We start from the raw sequence: 24,355 nt of genomic DNA on the forward strand, positions 1-24,355 counted from the left end.
CCTCCTGTGTACAGTAGGCAGGATTGTAGCTTTTTGGTGCAAGACGTGAAAGCAAGTTGGCTATTGGAATAGTAGCATCTACTTCAGATATTTCCATCTTGCAGAGGGATCGTCAGAAATGATACATACATAGTTACATTGGTCCAAGCTGGACTAATGTAACTATGTATAATATAGCCATACCTGGAATTATTCCTTTATTCAGACAAACAAACATATACATACTAGATGCAGACACATACTCCAGCCAGGACTGGCCACTACCTCAGAATCAAGGCCAGCAGCTTTGGTGCTTTCATTTTGCAACAATGGAATTCCCAATATACTTGCATGGCAGGTATGTAAGCAGCTTAACCAAGTGCCCACTTTTACTGCCTAGATCAAGGTCTCCAAACTTTCTAAACAAAGGGCCGGTTTACGGTGCTTCAGACTTTAGTGGGGCTGGACTGTGGCCAGTGGGAGCAGAAAATTCCCTGATGTCAGTGGGAGCAGACAATGTCTCAGGCTTGGTGGTCAAGCGCCCCATCATTGGTGTCGGTGGGAGGGAAAAGCGCCCCATCATTGGTGTCGGTGGGAGGGAAAAGCGCCCCATCATTGGTGTCGGTGGGAGGGAAAAGCGCCCCATCATTGGTGTCGGTGGGAGGGAAAAGCGCCCCATCATTCGTGTCGGTGGGAGGGAAAAGCGCCCCATCATTCGTGTCGGTGGAAGGGAAAAGCGCCCCATCATTCGTGTCGGTGGGAGGGAAAAGCGCCCCATCATTCGTGTCGGTGGGAGGGAAAAGCGCCCCATCATTCGTGTCGGTGGGAGGGAAAGCGCCCCATCATTCGTGTCAGTGGGAGGGAAAAGCGCCCCATCATTCGTGTCAGTGGGAGGGAAAAGCGCCCCATCAGTCGTGTCAGTGGGAGGAGTAGCGCCCCATCAGTCGTGTCAGTGGGAGGAAAAGCGCCCCATCATTCGTGTCAGTGGGAGGAATAGCGCCCCATCATTCGTGTCAGTGGGAGGAATAGCGCCCCATCATTCGTGTCAGTGGGAGGAATAGCGCCCCATCATTCGTGTCAGTGGGAGGAATAGCGCCCCATCATTCGTGTCAGTGGGAGGAATAGCGCCCCATCATTCGTGTCAGTGGGAGGAATAGCGCCCCATCATTCGTGTCAGTGGGAGGAATAGCGCCCCATCATTCGTGTCAGTGGGAGGAATAGCGCCCCATCATTCGTGTCAGTGGGAGGAATAGCGCCCCATCATTCGTGTCAGTGGGAGGAATAGCGCCCCATCATTCGTGTCAGTGGGAGGAATAGCGCCCCATCATTCGTGTCAGTGGGAGGAATAGCGCCCCATCATTCGTGTCAGTGGGAGGAATAGCGCCCCATCATTCGTGTCAGTGGGAGGAATAGCGCCCCATCATTCGTGTCAGTGGGAGGAATAGCGCCCCATCATTCGTGTCAGTGGGAGGAATAGCGCCCCATCATTCGTGTCAGTGGGAGGAATAGCGCCCCATCATTCGTGTCAGTGGGAGGAATAGCGCCCCATCATTCGTGTCAGTGGGAGGAATAGCGCCCCATCATTCGTGTCAGTGGGAGGAATAGCGCCCCATCATTCGTGTCAGTGGGAGGAATAGCGCCCCATCATTCGTGTCAGTGGGAGGAATAGCGCCCCAACATTCGTGTCAGTGGGAGGAATAGCGCCCCATCATTCGTGTCAGTGGGAGGAATAGCGCCCCATCATTCGTGTCAGTGGGAGGAATAGCGCCCCATCATTCGTGTCAGTGGGAGGAATAGCGCCCCATCATTCGTGTCAGTGGGAGGAATAGCGCCCCATCATTCGTGTCAGTGGGAGGAATAGCGCCCCATCATTCGTGTCAGTGGGAGGAATAGCGCCCCATCATTCGTGTCAGTGGGAGGAATAGCGCCCCATCATTCGTGTCAGTGGGAGGAATAGCGCCCCATCATTCGTGTCAGTGGGAGGAATAGCGCCCCATCATTCGTGTCAGTGGGAGGAATAGCGCCCCATCATTCGTGTCAGTGGGAGGAATAGCGCCCCATCATTCGTGTCAGTGGGAGGAATAGCGCCCCATCATTCGTGTCAGTGGGAGGAATAGCGCCCCATCATTCGTGTCAGTGGGAGGAATAGCGCCCCATCATTCGTGTCAGTGGGAGGAATAGCGCCCCAACATTCGTGTCAGTGGGAGGAATAGCGCCCCATCATTCGTGTCAGTGGGAGGAATAGCGCCCCATCATTCGTGTCAGTGGGAGGAATAGCGCCCCATCATTCGTGTCAGTGGGAGGAATAGCGCCCCATCATTCGTGTCAGTGGGAGGAATAGCGCCCCATCATTCGTGTCAGTGGGAGGAATAGCGCCCCATCATTCGTGTCAGTGGGAGGAATAGCGCCCCATCATTCGTGTCAGTGGGAGGAATAGCGCCCCATCATTCGTGTCAGTGGGAGGAATAGCGCCCCATCATTCGTGTCAGTGGGAGGAATAGCGCCCCATCATTCGTGTCAGTGGGAGGAATAGCGCCCCATCATTCGTGTCAGTGGGAGGAATAGCGCCCCATCATTCGTGTCAGTGGGAGGAATAGCGCCCCATCATTCGTGTCAGTGGGAGGAATAGCGCCCCATCATTCGTGTCAGTGGGAGGAATAGCGCCCCATCATTCGTGTCAGTGGGAGGAATAGCGCCCCATCATTCGTGTCAGTGGGAGGAAAAGCGCCCCATCATTCGTGTCAGTGGGAGGAAAAGCGCCCCATCATTCGTGTCAGTGGGAGGAAAAGCGCCCCATCATTCGTGTCAGTGGGAGAAATAGCGCCCCATCATTCGTGTCAGTGGGAGAAATAGCGCTTCATCATTGCTGTCAGCGGGAGAAATAGCGCCCCATCATTGGTGTCAGCAGGAGAAATAGCGCTCCATCATTGGTGTCAGCAGGAGAAATAGCGCTCCATCATTGGTGTCAGCAGGAGAAATAGCGCTCCATCATTGGTGTCAGCAGGAGAAATAGCGCTCCATCATTGGTGTCAGCAGGAGAAATAGCGCTCCATCATTGGTGTCAGTGGGAGAAATAGCGCTCCATCATTGGTGTCAGTGGGAGAAATAGCGCTCCATCATTGGTGTCAGTGGGAGGAATAGCGCTCCATCATTGGTGTCAGTGGGAGGAAAGGTAACTCATTGTCAATGTCAGTGGGAGGAATAGTGCTCCTAGGGCCACATACAGGCAAGCAAAGAGCCGCAGTTTGGAGACCACTGGCTTAGATATACAGAGGTAAGGTGTCAAGGACAAGGATAATCATAACCTTACACTGTACAAGCTGATGTTCGGAATGCTCTTTAGGCCCCGTTCAGAAATCTTGTAATGGAAACAGGTACTCCCACTCGTGATTTTTAAAGAGCAAAAATGTGTGTCACACATAGGGCAGCCCATTCACTTCAGTGGACTGCCCTATACGTGTTTGTTGCCCTAAAAACCTCTTGCTTCTTTTTTGGCATCAAAGCAGGATTTTTAGCTGCGGGATTCCGTCATGAAACAATTGCACTGCATTAGGGGTGCCTTTGAGAATAATGCCACCCAAATGCTCTATGCATGTTCGACCGCGATTTTGGAATAGTGGTCAAAACCATGGAGATTCTGCCTACAATTTCAAATTGCCTTATTATAGCAAGGGTCTATTTTTTATGTAGGAATGCAAAAAGATGGTACGTTATGAAAATGATTTGCAAATCTCAAACCAATATTTTATTCACAAGAAAAAACGTACAAGAAAATAAACTGAGAAAATGCACCATTTAAAAAAAAAAAGTAATTTTGAAACGGATGGCAGCAACACATCTCAAAAAAGTTGTGACAGGCCCATGTACACCACGGTATAGCACCCCCTCTTCTTTTAGCAGCATTCTGTAAACTTCTGGGAACTGAGGAGACCAGTTTGAGGAGATTTAGGAGAGGAATTTCATCCCATTTTTGCCCGATATAAGAGTCTAATTGCTCAAAGTCCTAGGTCTTCTTTGTTGTATTTTGCGTTTCAAGATGTGCCAAATATTTTCAATTGGTGAAAGGTCTGGACTGCAGGCAGGCCAGTTAAGAACACAGACTCTTCTACTACAAAGCCATGCTGTTATCATAGATGTAGTATGAAGTTAAGCCTTGTCCTGCTGAACTATGCAAGGTCTTCCTTGAAAAAAAGACGTCTGGATGGGAGTATATGCTCTAAAACCTAGATATATCTTTCAGCATTGATGGTGCCTTTCTAGATGTACAAGCAGCCTGTTCCATATGCACTAATGCACTCCTATACCATTAGAAATGCAAGCTTTTGAATGGAAGGTCCCTCTACTCTTTAGTCCGGAGGACACTACACCGATGGTTGCCAAAAAAGAATATCAAATTTTGATTTGTCTGACCACAGAACCGGTTTCCCACTTTTAAAAAGACCATTTTAAATTAGCTTTGGCCCAGAGAAGACAACGTTTCTGGATCACGTTTAGATAAAGCTCTGTCATGCAAAGAAGAAACCATAACTTGCTTTTTGGATGACACAGCAAACTGTGTTCACTGATATTTTTGGAAGTATTCCTGAGCCCACTAAATTATGTCCTTCACAGAATCATGACTGTTTTAATGCAGTGCCGGCAAGAGGGGCAAAGCTCACGGACATCCAATATTGCTTTTCAGCCTTGTCCCTTGCGTAGAGATTTCTTCAGATTCTTGGAGTCTTTTGATGAGATTATGAACTGTAGATGATGATATATTGCAATTTCACACTAGAACATTATTCTGAACTTATCATCCAAAAAAATATTATTAAACTTTCAAAATGGTGTCTAAGTTAGATTCCTCCAGAAAACACCATCAGATTTAAATCATTGCGCCTATGTACTTAGAAGTAACATATGAAAACTTAAAGTGGGTGCTGCTATTACAAAACCACTGTAACTTATAGCAAAGATTGTGATCAATAAATAAATTAAATATATGTGCCACAAATAATAGCACAACCCTTGAATATATAAATGTTATAAATAATATGAATTCATATAAACACCACCACCATAAAGTGCAATATTAATCAAATGAATCCTCATGAAGTCCATCCAAAAAAGTCCATATCATATATGATCCTCAGTTAATGAAGTCATGACGTAAACTTTCATCAGTGTAGTAATCAGTGCTTGAAACACCCCATCAAAACACCAGAACCTGGTGAAAAACCAGCGTATCTGTATAGATCCAGCACTCCACCACTGAACTCCAGCTTATGGATATCCAAAATACTCCATATAGTACATGCAGATAAAAAGAACACTTGCCATAGTGCAAATAATGTATTAATTTATTCAAATAATCCCCCCTTGATAAAACCGCACTCACATAGAGTAAAAATAAACAAGCGTTTTGTTACTAGGAGCACAGAGCTCTCAATCCAGCGTCTCACCAGCCTGCCTGCAACCAAGATGGCGCTGTTGCGATCACGTGGTCCGGACACATGGGTTGGCATGCGTGATGACGTCACCGACTAGCCACGCCCTAACGCGTTTCGTCATACAACTTCTTCTGAGGGAGTGTCTGACAGTGTGTGAAGCGTGCTCTTATAGAGCTGCCTCCTATACGATTGGTCAATAGGCAAAAAGAACACCTAAAGGCATATTAGTCTAAACAGAGCTACTAATTACAGCACCATACCATATCATCATAACAGCGCCATCTTGTGTCTCAATAGTAAACTACAATACAACATATCGACATATATAGCTCCATAATCATGAAATAAAATAAAATAATCATGAAAATAGAATTATATAAAAAAAATTATAAAACATATATAACAATATAAAATACTAAAATAATAAAAATAAAATAAAACAATAATCAGATTTATATATATGTATATAGAATACGTATATAAAAAAACTACAAATCAGTAATGAAACAATTCAAATCCAGTTCAACATTAAGTCCCTTAGGGGCCAGAGCATCAGTCATATAAATCCATTTTGTTTTTGTGTCACAACTTTTTTGGAATTGGGGGTTGTATATCACAAAAAAACAAAAAAATAGCAATGAAAATAGCAGCATTCACAAGTGCAAAAGTCAAGTTACAGTTTATAACCCAACATTGCCTATAAAGGTTATGTGCAAGAAAAGGCGGCCTGCAAGGAGACAGGTACTCCATACTATATGTACTGTATGCCGCAGTGTGTCAAATACGATAACTGCCAGATTCAAGGTTGGTGTGGCAGCAAAGGATTTTTCAGGGGACAACTGGGAGATCAAAAACTATAGGTATCTCTTAAAAGTAATTTTTAGTAGGTTGTTTTATGGTCAAATACATTTTTTTGAATTTTGCATAAAATGAAAAGCATGCATACAAGGGTTTTTTTTTAAAGAGACTTTCCCTCCCCTCTGGTCCCTATGGCAAGAAATGGCTAGAAAGGTTGTTGGCAAACACAAAAACATGTGAGAGGTTCTAGCCCTTCCCCACACTGTTACAATTGTGTTTTTTCCTTTTTGTCTGCTTCCTCATTGGAGATTTCCCTTAATCTCCTGTCCTAACAAAGTGTACAGAAGTTCCTCAAAAGGGACAAAACAGAAAAATAACAGAGGCTCCAACAGTTCCTCAAGCTATATAAAAAAAAATGGTTAGAGATGGGTTTGAGTTGTAAGGTTAGGTCAAGTGTAAGGGTTAAAGGAGAAGTTTGGGGAATATATAAAAAAAAATTCCATACTCGCCTCTATGCTGCAGCTGTCCCACATCAGCTCTAAGGCTGAGAACTGAGCAATCAGAAGACCGCTGAATGCTTAGTTCTCCACCTACTCAGAGTGGAGAGCACTGGCGTGCCGGTCTGGAGAGGGGGCAGGAGTAGCAGGGTTTGGCTTTCAGGCACGCACTAAGAGCTGGAGGCAGGTGTCAATCAGGCAGCTGGGTGGAACCCCACAATATTGTCAGGATCCTTCCAATGCCTGGAGCAGCTCTGCCATGTCAGCTGACAGCAGATAATAGCCTGCTATTAACTGACTCTGGGTCACGGGAGAGCAAAAACAAGTGCACTTCTGTGACCCACTAGAGGAGTATAGCCAAAAAAACTTTGGCTATAATTCTCTTCTAATATTAAACATAAAGTCAAGGATATCAGTTAGGAATTCATCTAGTATAGGCAAAAAAGACAGAAATATTTAGGAACGCTATTTCTTACTTGTTTTTAGCATAAAAAGCACTACACCGAAAATTATCAGTGGAGATATATATATATATATATATATATATATATATATATATATACATACATACATATATACATACACACATACATACATTGTATATATATATATATATATATATATATATATATATATATATATATATATATATATACATACATATACATATATATACACACACACACACACTCTTTGGCTTATGCAGATATATTAAATATGAAAATTTTACATAAACGGCTTAGAACACTTACTGGGGCTTTAAAAATAAACTATCTGAAACTTCAAATGCACACTATAGGAAACTCATAAAATACCCGGAAATGGAATGACTGTCACATTTAAGAGCCGCTCACAATGATGGTGACGGAAAGGAAACCAGTCACAGTGCTAGCAGAGTTCCAGTTCACAGCAGTAGAAGGAAGCTCTAGAGACATCATTCTGCAATCAACGTCACAACCAAGAGGACAAGCACAGAATTCTACCAGAAGGAATTTTGCCTTTTAACATTTTTATTTTCCACGCACAGCACAAACACTTGAGCTGAAGACCATATGCATAGTGAGCACACAGTACATACTTATTAGGGTTAGTGTACACAGGCTTTTAGAAAGTTAAAGCAGTATTAAAAACAAATATTTATTATATTGTAGCTTACCAATCCTTAGATGTTGTGGCTGTATTTTGCAAGTTTTATTCTTTAGGCTATTTGTTCTCTTTATTTTCACCTCTTGATCCAGCTAGTAAAGCTGGCCATAGAACAGTAGAATTGTGTTTGAAATTTGTTGTTTGATTTTATATAATCATTAATGGGGTCAATTTGACATTTTTTAACCATACTGATGAGAAAATTTGCAGGAGTAAAATAGAAATTTTCTTTCAAGTAACACATTTCTAATAGTGTATGTGGTTTTCTTTCGGAAAACTACTTTTATTCCAAAATTGAATGTTAAAGCAAAGGAAATAATGTAGATCTTTCTAACTACATTGGTCAATTAATCAGATATACTGAGAATTTTCATATGAACATAAATGGCAAGATTAGGCAACTTCCTGTAACCGGAAGCTTTCCTGCAAAAGTGGCAGTTAGAGAGCTCAGGCAAACCATTTACCACTCACAGGTGTGTACATTGGTCATATTCATTTATGTAAAACCTGTATCCCAAAAAGCAAAAAAAAAAAAAAAAACCTGTTGCTGTAATTGTTGTAGCTGAGTGTTAGTTGGAGATTGGCTGTAATTGGTTAGCAAAGTCTAAATCTGATAGTGAATGTTAACACTACCCTCTCCTTTCATACTGACAATCCAATTGGGTCCACCTGTCAGTTTTTCAGGGGGACCCAATTGGACCATCCATAGACCTCTATGGAGCAGCAGGTGCCAGTGGACAATTGTCTGTCAACATCTTATCCAATCCTGTATGCCAAAAACAGTGTTCCCCATCCATCCGGCGGACCAGATGACAGTCGAGTGGAAACGGACAGGAGGTGCGTTTCCTTCCGACTGCCCCATAGGAACCACAGCATTGGAGCAGACACAGACCTGTCATCCCCGCTTGCTCACAGGGAGATCAGCCAAGAGATCCCCCACTGAGCAAAGGGATCCACCCCCTTCTGAAAAGGGCCTTATACTGACCAAGGTTTATTCTGAAAGGAAGTATAAAGTAAACAAAGAAAAAAAAAAAAAAAAAAAACCAAAAAACAACCACCACATTTAGGGTGAATTCACACAAAACAGAGGGCTGCCTGAGCACTGTACTGCTCTGACAGCTCTTCATTGCCAATTGCGGTAGGAGGCAGCGTGGTGTTCGATTCAGCATATCACACGACTCCCTTTTTTTGTACAAACTTTATTTGAAGTGTACAAAACTGTGGCAATGTACAGCAATGCAATGCTGTGTTGCTGTACACTGCAGTGTGATTCAGCAAGGTGTAGCAATAAAATGCAGCATGTCTGCCTTTTACTACAAAATGCTGCAGGGCAGCCATATGCTGTGTTGCAGTGTGAATGGGACACATAGGAAACAATTGTTTCCTGTGTCTCCTTGCGGTGACAGATGTTTACAATGCAGTAAAACGTCTGTCAGAGCATATAATGTGAATTAGCCCTTAAGGACTGGTAAGCTGCAATAGTTAACATTTTTGTGTTTAATACCGCTTTAGCTCTGGTTCACATATCTGCGTTCCTGCATTTTGCGCAGGCATTACAGCCCATTCCTTTGAATGGACTCCCGTCCCCCAGGACACGTAGCAAAGAAGTCCCTGCACTTCTTCTGAAAACGCAGCCCACACGGGAACCTCGGTTCCAAGTACAGTACAGATTTCCAGAGCAGGTGGTGTGCCATTAGAATTAATGGCACTCGCCCGCGGGTCTGCATTCCTCTGTGCGGATGGTGCGGCTGCACGGATTTGTGTGTGGATCCGCAGCGGTACCACCCGCACAGATGTGAACCTAGCCTTAAGGTTGACTTGAGATTGATTCATGTTTTGCTTTTATTTCTCGTTACAAATAAAATATAATGCATGGGAAAAGTCAGGCACTATGACTAGGGCAATGAGAGCAGGAATGCATTTTACCAGATCTCAGCAATCTGGGAACCTGTAATAATAACCTGTTTATCAATTTACAAAGCTGTAATTGCACACAGGCAAAAAAAATGCTGTTTTCACTCCCTCTATTTGTTATATTTACCATTATCATAAAAAGCGAAGGTAAAAGAAAAACCCAAATCTTGGGTTGTCCTCAGAAAAGTAACAGAGGGGGAATCTTCCAATGGGGACACTAGTTCTGATGACTTGGAGGTCCCCAGGGAATTCCCTCTCACATCCTGTTTGGCTATGGGACAGGAAGTAAAGGCAAATTTCTGCAATGGGACATAGATGGCAAAAAAAAAAAAAAATCTCACAGGTGTATAAACTTCCCTTACTCTATCCAAAAGGAAAAAAAAAGGTTTTGTCTATAGTACTACTATAATTCTGAGGTAGACAACCTGTTCTCCAGCTGTGGACCTTGCTAGAACTTGTACTACCACAAGCCTAACCCTGGCCACAGACCTGTTAGATATAACAGATATTTATTAAATGCAACAGGACTGAAAAATTAAAGTGTTACTAAACCCAGGACCCTGCATTCACTATATCTGGTCTCCAACAGTACACAGAACATGGAAGTGCAATTATTTTAGTAAATATAAACTGCTAAATACCTTTTCTCATCAGCAGTATATAGCAATCTTTTGATTTCTATCAGTATCCAGCCAAGCACTGGTTAAAGCTTGTAGGAGGAGTTTTTTCTAGGAGGATGTAGAACCCCTGACCTCTGTCAGGCAGTGCTGATTGGCCCTGTGCTGATCACATGCACTCTGCCAAGAAAGAAAAAAAAACCTCTCTAGCAATACACACCAAATTGAGCATGTGCAGTGTCATCTTATCCAGAGATAAGAGGTAGACACTGGAAAAAGGAGAGGATCAAAGAAGTCAGGATCAAAGAGCATTTTACACAATGCAAAGGATTAACCCTTAAGGTTCCACAGTAAGTATAACAAGCATGCTATACTTCATATACAGACTGATTTTACTGTTGTGGGTTTAGTCACACTTTAAGAGATTGACCAATATCTAGGTTATGAAATTCAAAGCTTTACTAACATACTCAAACAAAAACAACACATGCTCAAGTAAAACCAGAATTTCAACCTACAAACTTTAGTTAAGCTACTGTTCTCATTGCAGCTTTGCTGAATTAAAGATGGATGAGCTATCCCGATTTACCACAGAGGCTTTCTGCTGTTACACTATACTGTGCAGATATGTGGCTAAAGCCATATGTTTAAACTTATCTACCATCCTTGCAACATTACAAACACCAAATACCACCAAACCAAACTGTAACCTTCCAACATGTAGAACAGCCTTTCTCAACCAGAGTGCCCAGACACCCTGGGATGCCTTGAGGTTTCTTCAGGGGTGCCTTTGCAAAATGTCTAAAAACTGCCCAAAACTTATATAAAAGCCAGCATGTGGAACAAGCCTGCCTTTTAGTTACACAAAGCCACAGGTTTTCATTGTGCACCATTATGACCTTCTAGCCGCCAGCATCCTGACAACCAATGACATCATCAGTTGATAAGGAGGATGTCAGCTGCCTGCACAGAATCCTAGTTTGACCCTCCCCTGCCCCTCTCCATCAGTGCTGGGGTCACATTAGCTCAGTGATGGAGAAAAACTGAGGAAGAGAAACACCGGAATACTAGTCAGTACCAGTGTGCAAAAGTGTATTTGCTTTGGAAGAATAAAGCACCTCTACTGTTGGGTGTCCTACATGTGTGGTATTGCTGCGTTATATAAAGCTATGAGAATATTTTCTTTACATTTTAGAATGGGGTGCCTCAGGACTGTCCATAATTTTAAAGGGTGCCTTGACTTTAAAAAAAACAAAAAAAAAAAAACAAAGTTGAGAAACACTTATATAGAACACTATGTTTACTACATGCAGTGGTAAAGTTCATGTTAGCTCTAACAATGAACTTTTCTTTGCTTATGTCTGTCTGAATTTACCAGTGGAGGCGTTTTGTTACATCTGCTGCATAAGTGCAAAAAAATGCCTTTGAATCATGTCAGAAATTCAAAGCAGTCTTGTGTCCACTTCCTGTGTTATCTCAAATCATCTTCCAATCCTTGATTTAAGAGTACAGAATAATCAGCCTTTATTTTGTGGAGATGGGAGAATGGGTTAGTCTGAGTAGCCTGGAATTAAGAAAATAGGCAGGGCTGACACCAGTCCACATAGCTTGTAAATATAGCTACCACCACCCTAAGGCCTTTTTCACACAGGCCATGTCCATATCGATTAGCAGGGGATCCATGGAAAAGTTCCCCCTCTGAATCAGAGTGGAATGGTAAGTATGTCAAATCTATGTCTGCTCAGTTCTTAGACATTAACTACTTCCTGCTCGGTATATAGTAAAATGACGACCGGGCGAACCTCTCGTCCCTCCAGTAGGACGTCATATGACGTCTTTCCCGGATCGCTCTTTGCGCATGCCTGCAGCGCCGCGCTGTGGCGAGATCTGTCACCGGCTGTGTACCTCGGACACAGCCGATGAGAGATCTGTGTACCGGCCCTGTTGCCAGTACCATTTGACCTGCTGTGACCAATAACAGCAGGTCACATGACAGTTGTATACAATGGATGGCTTCCTTCCATGCCATCCATTGTATACAAGTGTGTCTAGCTGTGAATGGTCACAGTGATCACATGCACAGGCTGGGCCAATCACAGCCCATCTGCGTCTCATGATTAGCCGTGGCCAATCACAACTAATCACAACAAAAAAACCTGAATGAATCGATTTCATACAGTTAAATGCTTGCTTATAGCAAACACATTTTTTGCTATCAAATTGTGTAAAAAAAAAAAATACTGATCACAACCCCAAAGTAGTACAGTGTTACCAACCATTTTACTACTTCAGTCATAGTGTAATATAAAAATAAAAATACAAAAATTAAAAAAAAAAAAATTATCAGTTTTTTTTTTCGTACTGTCACCAATCAAGTGTCCTGATGACTGCCACACCAGTTACATGATGACGCTGTACTGCACTGGTGACATTATGTAAAAAAACAAAAATTATGAAAATCATTTTTAATTTCTTCAATTTCTAAAAAAGTGACAAAAAAATTACAACTTCAAAAAACTTGCCATGCCTCTTATGAAGTACGTCGGACTGTCTTTGCAAAAAGGGGTCATTTGGGGGATATCTGTACTGTTCTGACATTTTTAGGCCTCAAGAAATTAGATTGGTTGTCAGTACTACAGGATTGATCAATTTTCAGATATATACCATAGTTTGTGAACTCTATAACTTTCCTACAGACTAAATCAGAGATAATCAGATGTAAAATGCTGCACCGTCCACTTACATACACCCTCCCATAGTGCATCTGAAGTGAATGGACCAGAAGGTAGCATGTAGTTCCACTTTCCATTTGCTAAGCACCATTTGAAATAGAAAAGTGACTAACCCAATCAAAGCTGTACCTGCAAAATAGGAGAAGGAATGCTCACCTTTCCCATGGTCTACATTGCTAGGACGCTGCTCCATTCAGTAGAAATCTTATGCTGACATTCAAGGGGAAAAAAAAAAAATCTGCATTTCCAAGTGTGTCGATCTCCTGGATCCTCCACAGCTCTCTCCAGTTCCTCCTGTCGGCTTCTATTCATTGGAGGACATGGAGGGCAGACTGACACTCCTGGAAATGTCTGTTTCCCGGCAGGCTTCAGCAGAAGATTTCTACCAACTGTAGTAGTGCTGTGGTGGTACAAGGGAAAGGTAAGCAGACAAGTAGGAGGCACTCCCTGAAAAGGACCCCTGACATGACGCGGACTCCTAACACAACAGGGCACTCTGAAGGGGGCTATTATTCATGAGACATAAAATGACTACATAGATCCTATCTAAATCATAGTACATTATGTTATAAAAAGTTTCAAAATGTGTGCTATAATGGAGAAAAAGGGATGATCCGTGGCCCTCATCAGTGCAGCAAGAGGAGCCTTTCTCTATTCATCTGCACAGAATGAACCCCCACATCCCCTTGTATGTAGAGGCCCATACCTGGCTGATATACACCATGGTGTGCAGTTTATTTCCTGCTCCCCATGTCCTAGGTCAGGGGTGTTAATGTCTATGTATCCTTGTTTAGTAGCCCTGACCGTCCCTAACGTTTGCTGAAAGAAAAGACATCTCCCTGGAAGATCAGACCCATACCTCCCTACCATTCCAGAATAGGCGGTATCGTTCTGAGATCTCCTTGAAATCATGGTGTCCTGCGGATCCAGGATAAATCCTGGAGACAAGTTCTGGCATTGGGCTCTGCAGTGCTGCAGAGGGATCGGTTCCCGTATTTGCACAAAACGCCACCCTTGCCCACTGCTCTAATTGCTGCCAGTTGTGCCACCTCCCACCCTCCTTCCTGCTCCCCATTGCAGCTCTGATTTCTGATCCCCCTGTGACCCCCCCCTCCCCATATGGCTACCAGCTCTCCTCCTCTCCCTCCAGCTGGCTGCAGGACATAGGAGGATCGAGTTCAGGATGGAGAGCAGGTAAATATATTACTGGCCTCTTCATTTCCTGAATGAACACAGTGAGCAACTGGTACCGATCACATATGTGCTCATTCAAAACTTAAGTGTAGTAAACTGTTTTTTCTATGCTTCAGTTTGTGAATGTACAAAGCTATTCCCATTCTTCCACTTCCAGTGCAGCTGAGGCTGCAGAGAAGGGAACAGAAGAATCTCTGACCTCAGTCCCTGTCTCTGAAGTGAGACATCAGGGGTCTGTTTCAGATTTCAAACCCCCCCAACAAAGCTGCTAAAAATTTAAATAAAATAAAGAACACTGTAAAAAAATGGTCACATGTGCTTTGGTCTCTGAAGAGCAATTGGCATTTGGATTGCTTTTCAGACAGCATTTGCCAGGTGCTAGGGAGGTACTGTATTGCCTCCTCACTGCCTGCTTTAACCCCTTCAACCCCACCCTAGAATCCTGTGCATTGCATGCAGTTGGGGGGTCCTGGCAGAGCAGCACCAGGGGGTGGAATTCCTGCCATAGCTGTGAAGCTTCAGGACCCCCAAGATGTGTATATCACCAGGCACTACAGGTACAGCTAAAGGGGGGGGGGCAGTTGAAGGACCCAGAGGGTGCCACACTGTCCCCTTCTGGCCACCAAAATGTAACCACACCCACTTTTGGCCACAGGTCACCACCCCCCTTGAAGTGTCCCTCATTCTTCACTTCAGAAGTTGGAGGTGTCAGCCCCTCCCCCCGCCCAGCACACAATCTCCGCTCATGTCCCAGAAGAAGTGGTAGGAAGTTTCCAGGCCGGAGCGGAGTGCTTGCCCCCTCCCCGGAGCCCCCCTGAGAGCTGCCCCCCTCTCATTCCTCCATGACAGGCCACGTCTCCCCTCAGCCGCCAGCTCTCCACAGCCTCTCCCTGTTCTTCTCGCCTTTCCCCGCCCGCCACGGGCAGACCACCCACACACGCCCCGGTACACCGGAGTCCACACTCACCCATCTGCTCCCGCAGCTCCTTCAGCTTGCCGCTACCGTCCGCCATCTTCCCCTCCCCCGGTATTGCCGCTCTCTCTATCCGCCCTGGGCTGCGCATGCGCCCCCCGCAATCACGCGCCGCTCCTGTTGCTGCTGCAGTTGCTAAGGAGGACTGTGATTGGGGTTAACCCCTTCCCGCCCAAGCTGTCATTCCACAGAGGAGCGCTGTCTGTCACGTGACCTGAGCTGCTCGCTGTCTCTGGCTTCTTTTCAGAACACAATTGTCCCTTCACTGGCTGCATGCTTGTCCCTGATCAGTAAGAGCCTAGTTTAGGGCTCACTTTCACCACAATCCCAATGTTCTACCCACACTTGGAATGCATTTATAAAGCATTATTTATTTTTACAGAGTTGCAATTGTATTGCATGTGCAGTTTTTGTGTATTCCAGCAAGTTTATATGCAAAAAAGAAAAATGCAGCATGTTGTATTTTTTAAAATGCATGTGAAAGCACTGCACTGGTGTAATCCCAGGCGCCAAGTCACTATGGCGACTAGAAATTGCACCTGGCACCTGGGTTCACACACTGCTTCTCATTGACTTCAATGCAAACACTCCCGTCAATAGCAATTTTATGTGAACACTTATCTCCGCATAAAATCACAAAGCAGCGCTAAAAAATGACTCAATAATAACTAGTTAAAAATCTGTATAGCTAACTCAGTATTAAATGATAGGAAGTTCATAAAGGAACAATGAATATATAATAAAAGTTCATAAGGTGACAATATGTGCTCTTAAGGTGCCAACTCCAACCATACTTCAGTGCTTGTGTGAATGGGTGTAGTAAGATTACACACTCACCAGATGCGCAATAGAAATGCGCATATAAATATAAAACCAGAGGTCCTCTTAAGGGAAACAGGGTAAGCCGGGTGATGGATTATCCTCCCTCTGAATGGCAAGCGGCACAGCAGAAAACTCCAGGGCACTACTTCAATCCAAACAGCCAGAGGCCCCTTTTAAAGGGATGGATGGGTGTTGCAGCCTGAGTTTACAGGGAATCCCCTCTCTGGATACTGGGATGGATCTTTATGCTTTGATGGGCTCTGAAATTCAATTACTTATGGCTTCCTCAGTATCCCTTTGTAGGTATAGGCACCAGTAGTCACATAATCCAGACAAAAACTTCCAGCGGTCATACCCAAAATATACAACAGCTGAAAGGGCCCCGCAAGGTTTTCTTGGTCGACATCGGCTACCCCGGAATCCCTCCCTCACAGACCCTGTTCATAATGGCACTGAAAACACAATGCGCATGGATCGCATCCGTGCGAATCACCTCAATAGGAACACATAACATCTAGCCTGTCATGCCAATCTGTGAGTTTGAAAACACATTCAGAACTGCATTTGTGAACCAGGGCGGCTCCATTCACCTGGGCGTTTTGGGATGGTGGCAGAATCGCTGTGATTTCAAAACGCAGGTTCAGGTGCCATTATTTTCAATAGCACCTAAAACATAGTGTGGTTTTGCCGTGATTGTGCGCAGCAAATCGCATCGCGTGAAGCTCGTCGCCCAAAAGTTGCCTTGCCTCGGGCGCTCACTACACAAAAAAAAAAATGCTGGCTCCTACCTTTTTTAGCTGGCTCCTAGATTCAAAGCAAATTTGTCAAACCCTGGTATAAGGGCCCCTTCACACTAGAATGCAGTGCAGGAAACCTGCATTCTGTGCTTGTTTCCTGCACCATACTCCAACTGCACTGCCCTGGTGACCTGCAGTGGGTGTCACTGCAAAGTTATCAACACCCCAAAATCAGGTTGCATTTGCCTGCACCAGATCACATGGTACAAAAGTATAATACAGTCCATTTCAGAATAAATGGCCTGAAATCGCACTGCACAGAACTGCATGTGAATCGCACAGGAACACGCAGCACAGTCCTGTGCAATTCACATGGAGCTCATACTGTAAATGGGCCCTGAAAGAATTCCATTGAAATATTATACTATTTACTGGATTTATATAGCGCCAACAGTTTGCGCATTACTCTACCATATGAGGGCAGACAGTGCAGTTTCAGTACAGGAGAAATCAGAGAGCTCTGCTCTCTAGAGCTTACAATCTAACAGGGAGGGTCAAAGTGATACAGAAGGTAAGAACTGTGGGGGATGAGCTTACAGAGAAAGTAGAAATTCAGTTGTTAGGTGGGGGCAGGATAGACTTCTCTGAAGAGAAGGGTTTTCAGGGATCACCTAAAAGTAGGTAGAGTAGGAGATAGATTGCGGTAGGGAGTTCCATAGGATGGGAGATATTTGTGAGAAGTCCTGGAGGCAAGCATGGGAAATACATACATTTTTTCTTGCATATCCATTCGTAGTGCATAAAAAATGGGTCAGCTACACCCAGTGTAAGGGCAGGTTCAAACCACTTGCGGGGAGAGAACATGTGTAAGAATGTACAATGCTCCCACACAGCACAGAAACGCACTGCCCTCTGCAGACCCACAAGGGTGCTTTTAATACATAATGGCATCCCCACGCTTCTAGCAAATATGGATGCGCTTACAGCCACCAAAACGCATATTACCGCAATATCATGGGGTTTAGTGCATCAAGATTTTAAAAATCATGCTTGCCATACTTTTTGCGCTTTCCCATCCTATTTAAATAAATAGGCTGCCGGGAAAGTCCGAAAATTGTACACACTCGGACACACCTATATAGCGTGAGAGAGCCTTTACACCATTGCAGTGCTTTCAGGCACATTTTTAACCACTTGCCTACCAGGCACTTATACCCCCTTATTTACCAGGCCAATTTTCAGCTTTCAGCGCTGCCGCACTTTGATTGACAATTGCGCGGTCATGCAACATTGTAACCATATGAAATTTTGATCATTTTTTTCTCACAAATAGAGCTTTCTTTTTGCGCTTTACTTTTTGCGCTATAAATAAAAAATTGCCAAAAATTTGAAAAAAAAAAAAGTTTCTTTGTTTCTATTATAAAATTTTTCAAACAGGTAATTTTACTCCTTCACTGATGTGCGTTGATGAGGCAGCACTGATGGGCACTGATAGGCAGCACTAAAGGGCACTGATAGGCAGTACTAATGAGGTGGCACGGATAGGCGGCACTGATAGACAGCACTAATGAGGTGTCATGGATAGGCGGCACTAATATGCAGCACTGATAGGCGGCACTGATAGGTGACACTGATGATGAGTACTGATAGACGGCACTGACTGGCATCACTGCTGGGCACTGACTGGCACAACCGCTGGGCACTGACTGGTGGCACTGACTGGCAGCACTGCTGGGCTGCACTGGTGGGTGGCACTGGTGGGTGGGCACAGGTGGGTGGCACTGGTGGGCACAGGTGGGTGGCACTGCTGGGCACAGGTAGGTGGCACTTCTGGGCACAGGTGTGTGACATTGCAGAGTGGCACAGGTGGGTGCACTGCTGGGCACAGGTGGGTGATCTGCTGGGCACAGGTGGGCGGAGCTAGTGGGCGCACTGCTGGGCACAGGTGGGCGGAACTTGCGGGTGGCACTGCTGGGCACCGATCATCAGGGCACTGATCATCAGTGCCCTGATGATCGGTGCCGATCCCCGCTCTGACAACTGCCGGTTCTCGGCAGTACTTTCCTCACGATCTGACAGCGTGAGGAAAGTGCAGCCGAGAACCGGCACTTGCATTTCCCTCTGATCAGCGTGTCATTGGACACCGCTGATCAGGTGGTAAAAGGCCGCTGTGATTGGCCTTTTACCACATCACGTGATCAGCTGTGTCCGTAGGACACAGCGATCACGGAGATCGCCGGGTGCACGCCCCCTGGGGCGCGCAGGAGAGCGCGTTCTGGGGGGACGTCATATGACGTCCACTCAGAACTGGCCGGCCGCAGTGCAGCCATCATTCGGCTATCTGCGGTCGGCAACAAGTTAAACAATACAGCATGATTCATTTGTACATAATCATTCCAGAACTGGACCAGAATCATGGCTAAAAAAAGTGCTGCAAATGAACAGCAAAGGCTGTAAACGGGTGGACTGACCATTCGAACACGAGGGCACTGCACGAGGGCCCAGGTTCAGTAAGGGGCCCCATGAAATGCCCCTGGTACCTTTTATAGGCTTTTTTGGGTGTGCTATGAGTGTGGGCAAGGACACAGGGGCCCCGTGATCCCCTATTGCCCGGGGGCCCCATGAGTTGTCAGTCCGCCCCTGGCTGTAAACAAACATGCGGAACAGCAGACTGAATGTAGAGATTGTGTGTAAAGCTAAGGGCTCGTTCTCACCCCATCCCTGCATTTACATGCCTTTGTAATGCATTTGCGGTGTGTTTAATGATTTTGTTTAAATTAGTTGCATTTAAATGCACTTGCAGTGTATTCATGCACGTTTACGTGAATCCCGCTCCATAAAAATGCAGCATGATGTATTTTTTTTTATGAAAGCACTTCTATGGTGTAAACTAGGCTCCTTTTCTGCCTTATGCGTTGGTACTGCATTTGAAAATAGAAGGGCAGTACTAAAAAATTGGTTTCATTTCGATACATTAATTAACTAATTTAGTTTTGTTAAATTTGTTTAGTTTCGTTTTGTTTTCTAATTCAATTCAAATTTTCGGAATTTGGTTGAACTGAATTCAAATCGACCGAATTAGGAAAATTCAAATCAGCATCAGAATTAGAATTTTTTTTTTTCTTAATTCATATGCAGCTGCCAAATTTTTCACATGTTAGAATTTCAATATGTTTACATTTCAGATTCATTTCCAAATCCAAAGTGAATTTGAATGTCGTTATTTCACACAAATTTTGTGTTGTTATTTCGGAGGATTCATTTACATTCATTCATTACTATTGTGATTCGGAATTTGGATACATCCAAATTTCTGAATATCGAAAAATTAGTCGGAATTTTGATTCGGAGCATAACTAATCACACATGTCTATTTAAAAATGTGTTTGACTGCATCTGGTATAAACCAGTCCAAAAAGTAGAAGTCAGAGGTTCAGAATTTCCCACAGGCAATGGTATTTTTAGGAGATCAGTAATGGCAGCCTACATGTTCCCTCTAGTTGGGGGGATTGCTAGGATTTTGAAAGACACCCAAAGGACAAGAATGATATAGCACAATTTGGCACAGCTCTTTGCATACTAACGGTGGGAGGGTCCTAAAGTGGACCTCCGGGCTCCCCCCAAAAAATTAAAGGTCAGCAGCTACAAATCCTGTAGCAGCTGACTTTTAATATGAGGACACATACCTGTCCAGGGATCCAATGATGTCCTCACCCAAGCCGACTCTTCAGTCAACTTATGTGCTGGCATCTTAAAGTGTTGCTAAAGGCAGAATTTTTTGTAAATTAAAATATCAAACATGTTATACTCATCTGCTCTGTGCAGAGAGCGGTCCTGATCCTCCTCTTCTCAAGTCACCAGCCAGCGATCCTGGCTTCTTCTCTTCTTTGTGTGTTCCCATAGCAAGTCATTTTGTATGGGAACACATGCTGCGTGCTCGCTCCCAACCTGTGTGTCTATGGAGCCGCGCTCCATAGGCACACACAGTGGGAATTAGCCCCCCCCAATTCCTCTTCACCATACTTGATTGACAGCAGCAAGAGCCAATGACTTTTGCTGCTGTTCGAGTCCCTGTGTGGAGAGGAAGCGAGGGGTGAAGAGATGCAGCCTTGCACAGCACTGATTACTTCTCCCCTCTCTTTCCCCTCACACATTGAAGGGAGAGCACAGGGAAACTATAAACAATTTTTACCTTAATGCAATCAATGCATTAAGGTAAAAAACATTTTTAGGTTTAGTATCACTTTAAGTAAGGGTAACTGGCAGTGAAGCCTTGTGACTTCACAGCTGGTATCCTACCGCACATGTGCGAAGCGCGCTGCACTTTGTGAATGGTCCCGTAGTATTCTGGTTCTGTGAAGTGTCCCAGAAAGGGGGGGGGGGAACTTCCAGCTCAGATCACCGCGGTGATGTATGATCAGCAAACATATGCTACAATTGATTGCTATGATTGTGATAGGCTTTGGTCCCTCTAAGTAAAGTAATGATGCAGCATGCGGGGTGGCGGATGGTGGGTGTGGCCAAATTGTAGACAGTGGGAGGGGCTTAAAGGAGTATGTTTAAAGAAAATCGAAGCCTACTCCCTCTATACACAGCACACATAAGATTCAGTCTTTGCACCCACAAAATATGCTTTAATTAATGTGCCACAAGTACGAGTCACACAAACACATATACACCCCAGTACAATTGTGATAGAGGTGTGGGTAGAACAGAACACACACGGAGAGCAGGAGTACACACAAGGCTTTTATTGAAAGGTAGGTTCTGGTAGGCAAAGGGCTAAGTCCGCATCACGGGGCTGGCACACAGCAGGGATAGAAAAGTTCTGGCAGGCAAAGAGTTAAATCCGTAACACAGGGCTGAACACACTACAGGGGTGGCATACCCCAACTGAGGACGTACTCTTTGTACGAAACGCATCTTGGAAGAGCTTGCACGCCCTGACGTTACGCCGCCGGATCACAAAGGTCCGGCGGCCGCCATACTTATACCAGCTGGTCAGTGCTCATAGCAGTTTTAGGCTGCTTTACTGTTTTGTATCTACATTAAGGATTTGTTCATTTTTATCTACTTATACGTTTAATAAATTTTGGATCATAACCTACTACACTATGGGCATTTCCTTCTGTCGCTGTTTGGTGAGCTTTTAACCCACCAGAGCCCCCTCCCCCCGGTGACCATTTCCAGATTCAGAAGAGGTTGCATCCATATCCTTAAAGGGGACCTCCAGACAGTGCCACCTTGATGTTATCCATCCACCCTGGGCTGTCATCTCCAGTACCACCCTTAAGAGGGACTCCGGGCTGATCTTCATTGATTTATATACTGTGCATTATCTATGCGTATCTGGTAAGTGCGCATTTTAACTATTTGCTTGCCACTCACATGGACTGTTGAATAACATTATATCTGGATTAACATACGTCACCCTGGGTTGCAATTTATAATTAATACATATATATATATATATATATACCTCTTAATGTATAATATTTTTGCTTTTTGGACTTTTTAGGTAATTATCTGCATTTATTGAATTTTATATTGTTTGATTTAGCGCTGCACAACTTTTATACAAATACTGTACACCCCAGTACAATTGTGATAGAGGTGTGGGTGGAACAGAATACACACTGAGAGCAGGAGTACACACAAGGCTTTTATTGAAAGGCAGGCTCTGGTAGGCAAAGGGCTAAGTCCGCAAAACGGGGCTGGCACACAGCAGGGGTAGCAAAGTTCTGGCAGGCAAAGAGTCAAATCCGTAACACAGGGCTGGACACACTACAGGGGTGGCAGGACTCCAGCAGACAAAGGGTTAAGTCCGTAGCACAGGCTGGACACAAAGTAGGGATCAGGGGCGGACTGACAACTCATGGGGCCCCCGGGCAATAGGGGATCATGGGGCCCCTGTGTCCTTGCCCAAACTCAAAAAAGCCTATGAAAAAGGTACCATGGGCATCTCATGGGGCCCCCTACTGACCCCCGGCCCTTGGGCAGTGCCCGAGTTTCCAAATGGTCAGTCCACCCCTGGTAGGGATAGCAGAACTCTAACAGACAAAGGGTTAAGTCCGTAACACAGGTTGGCCACAAAGTAGGGATAGCAGAACTCAAACAGACAAAGGGTTAAGTCCGTAACACAGGTTGGCCACAAAGTAGGGATAGCAGAACTCAAACAGACAAAGGGTTAAGTCCGTAGCACAGGTTGGGCACAAAGCAGAGATGGCAGAGTTCTGGTAGGCAAACCGTTAATCCGCAAAAGGAACTGGACACATAGCAGGTATGGAAAGGGATCCAGCACAACAGGGGTTAAGTCCTTGGCACAGGGTGGCACTCTAGTACAGCAAAGCTTAGTCCAGAGTCAAAGAGAAACAATCCAGGCCCAATGAGTAGCAGGCCTCAAACTGGTACAGCAAAGTCCAGGAGCACAGGGCAGCAATTCAGGGACTCACCAGCCAACAGTGGCCTCGGCAGAGGAAGTCTAGGCAGAGTGGCTTGGAAAAGGAGGTCCAGAGGGCAGAGGTCTTTCACCAACTCATCACAGGTCCTCAGAGGGCTGTGTGTCCTGGCCGCAGCTTCAGGACCACACAGAGAACAGTTGACGGAAGAGCAGAGGGTGGAGGAAAGCCACACAGACAGTGCAGAACTACAAGTTGCAGCGGTGCAGAAAGCAAAGCACTGCCCATTCAGAACTATCTGTCTCAGCAGTTCAATGCATCTTCTAGCGAGACCTGCAACCATGAGCTCCTCTGTCCATCACTGACTTAAGCTCTGAACTTTCTGCCCTTTCTGCCAACATAGGGACATTATATTGTCCCATCAATTCAACCAAACCTCAAGCACCAGTTGCGGACATATCTGTTTTTTTTCAGTTGCAGGACACCATGCTGTCTGTGCCTCCCGCTGAGATCAACCTCATCTCCCACCCACTGCAGGAACATATAGATTTAATTAGGCAGACAGGCTGATTGCTTGACACAGTGTTAATTTCAACAAAACAACACAAAAATAAAATAATATTTCTGATCTCCGTCACAACAATCATTTAACAAACAAAAAAGAATAAAGTGCAGTAAAATTAGGATTTATCCACCTGTTAATCTGCGGAAGACACTTTAGTTGCTTTTACTCTAAATACTAAAAGTTATGCTTTAATTTTCAAATCAAGCTTCTATCAAATTTTGAACATATAATCAAGAGATACAAGGTGACAGCCAACATTGTTGCCATATATACTGTATATGTTTGTGGTGTTGCTGTTTTATATGTTCTGTTCAGCTTTCAAAATTTTAAATTCGTGGCTAGCACTGTTTTTATGAACTAGTATTGAGTGGGTTAAAGTCAAAATCTTGAAAAGAATCTGTCCAATCAGAGAAAATATTACAGGTTTTCTTGTAAGAAAACTTCTTTAGTCAGCTTCCACAAACACCTCCTCTGCTCCATTGCTCTGTTGGAGTTTAGTTTTTTTCATTTAGTATTCTTTGTGTTTTTTTTTTACTTTTTTTGTGTTTAACCAC

At 44.4% G+C, this 24,355-nt stretch overlaps 1 protein-coding gene across 15 annotated transcripts in view; it reads right to left on the reverse strand.

Annotated features, from left to right (window-relative positions):
• Positions 1 to 15,370, reverse strand: part of MAP7D3 (MAP7 domain containing 3) — a 145,756-nt gene extending 130,386 nt beyond the window's left edge. For 14 of the 15 annotated variants that reach the window (XM_089672244.1, XM_089672240.1, XM_089672237.1 and 11 more), the window contains exon 1: positions 15,274 to 15,365. In XM_089672244.1, coding sequence (XP_089528370.1) covers positions 15,274 to 15,319 — 46 coding nt within the window. In that variant the 5' untranslated portion in view covers positions 15,320 to 15,365. Of the gene's footprint in view, positions 1 to 15,273 lie in introns of all 15 variants that reach the window. The other variant, XM_089672229.1, reaches the window with a different exon arrangement.
• Positions 15,371 to 24,355: the final 8,985 nt, after the last annotated feature.

The sequence above is a fragment of the Staurois parvus genome, unplaced genomic scaffold, assembly GCF_062004578.1.
Source record: "Staurois parvus isolate SC_StPar_1 unplaced genomic scaffold, SC_StPar_1.0 ptg000123l, whole genome shotgun sequence".
Classification (NCBI taxonomy): Eukaryota; Metazoa; Chordata; class Amphibia; order Anura; family Ranidae; genus Staurois; species Staurois parvus.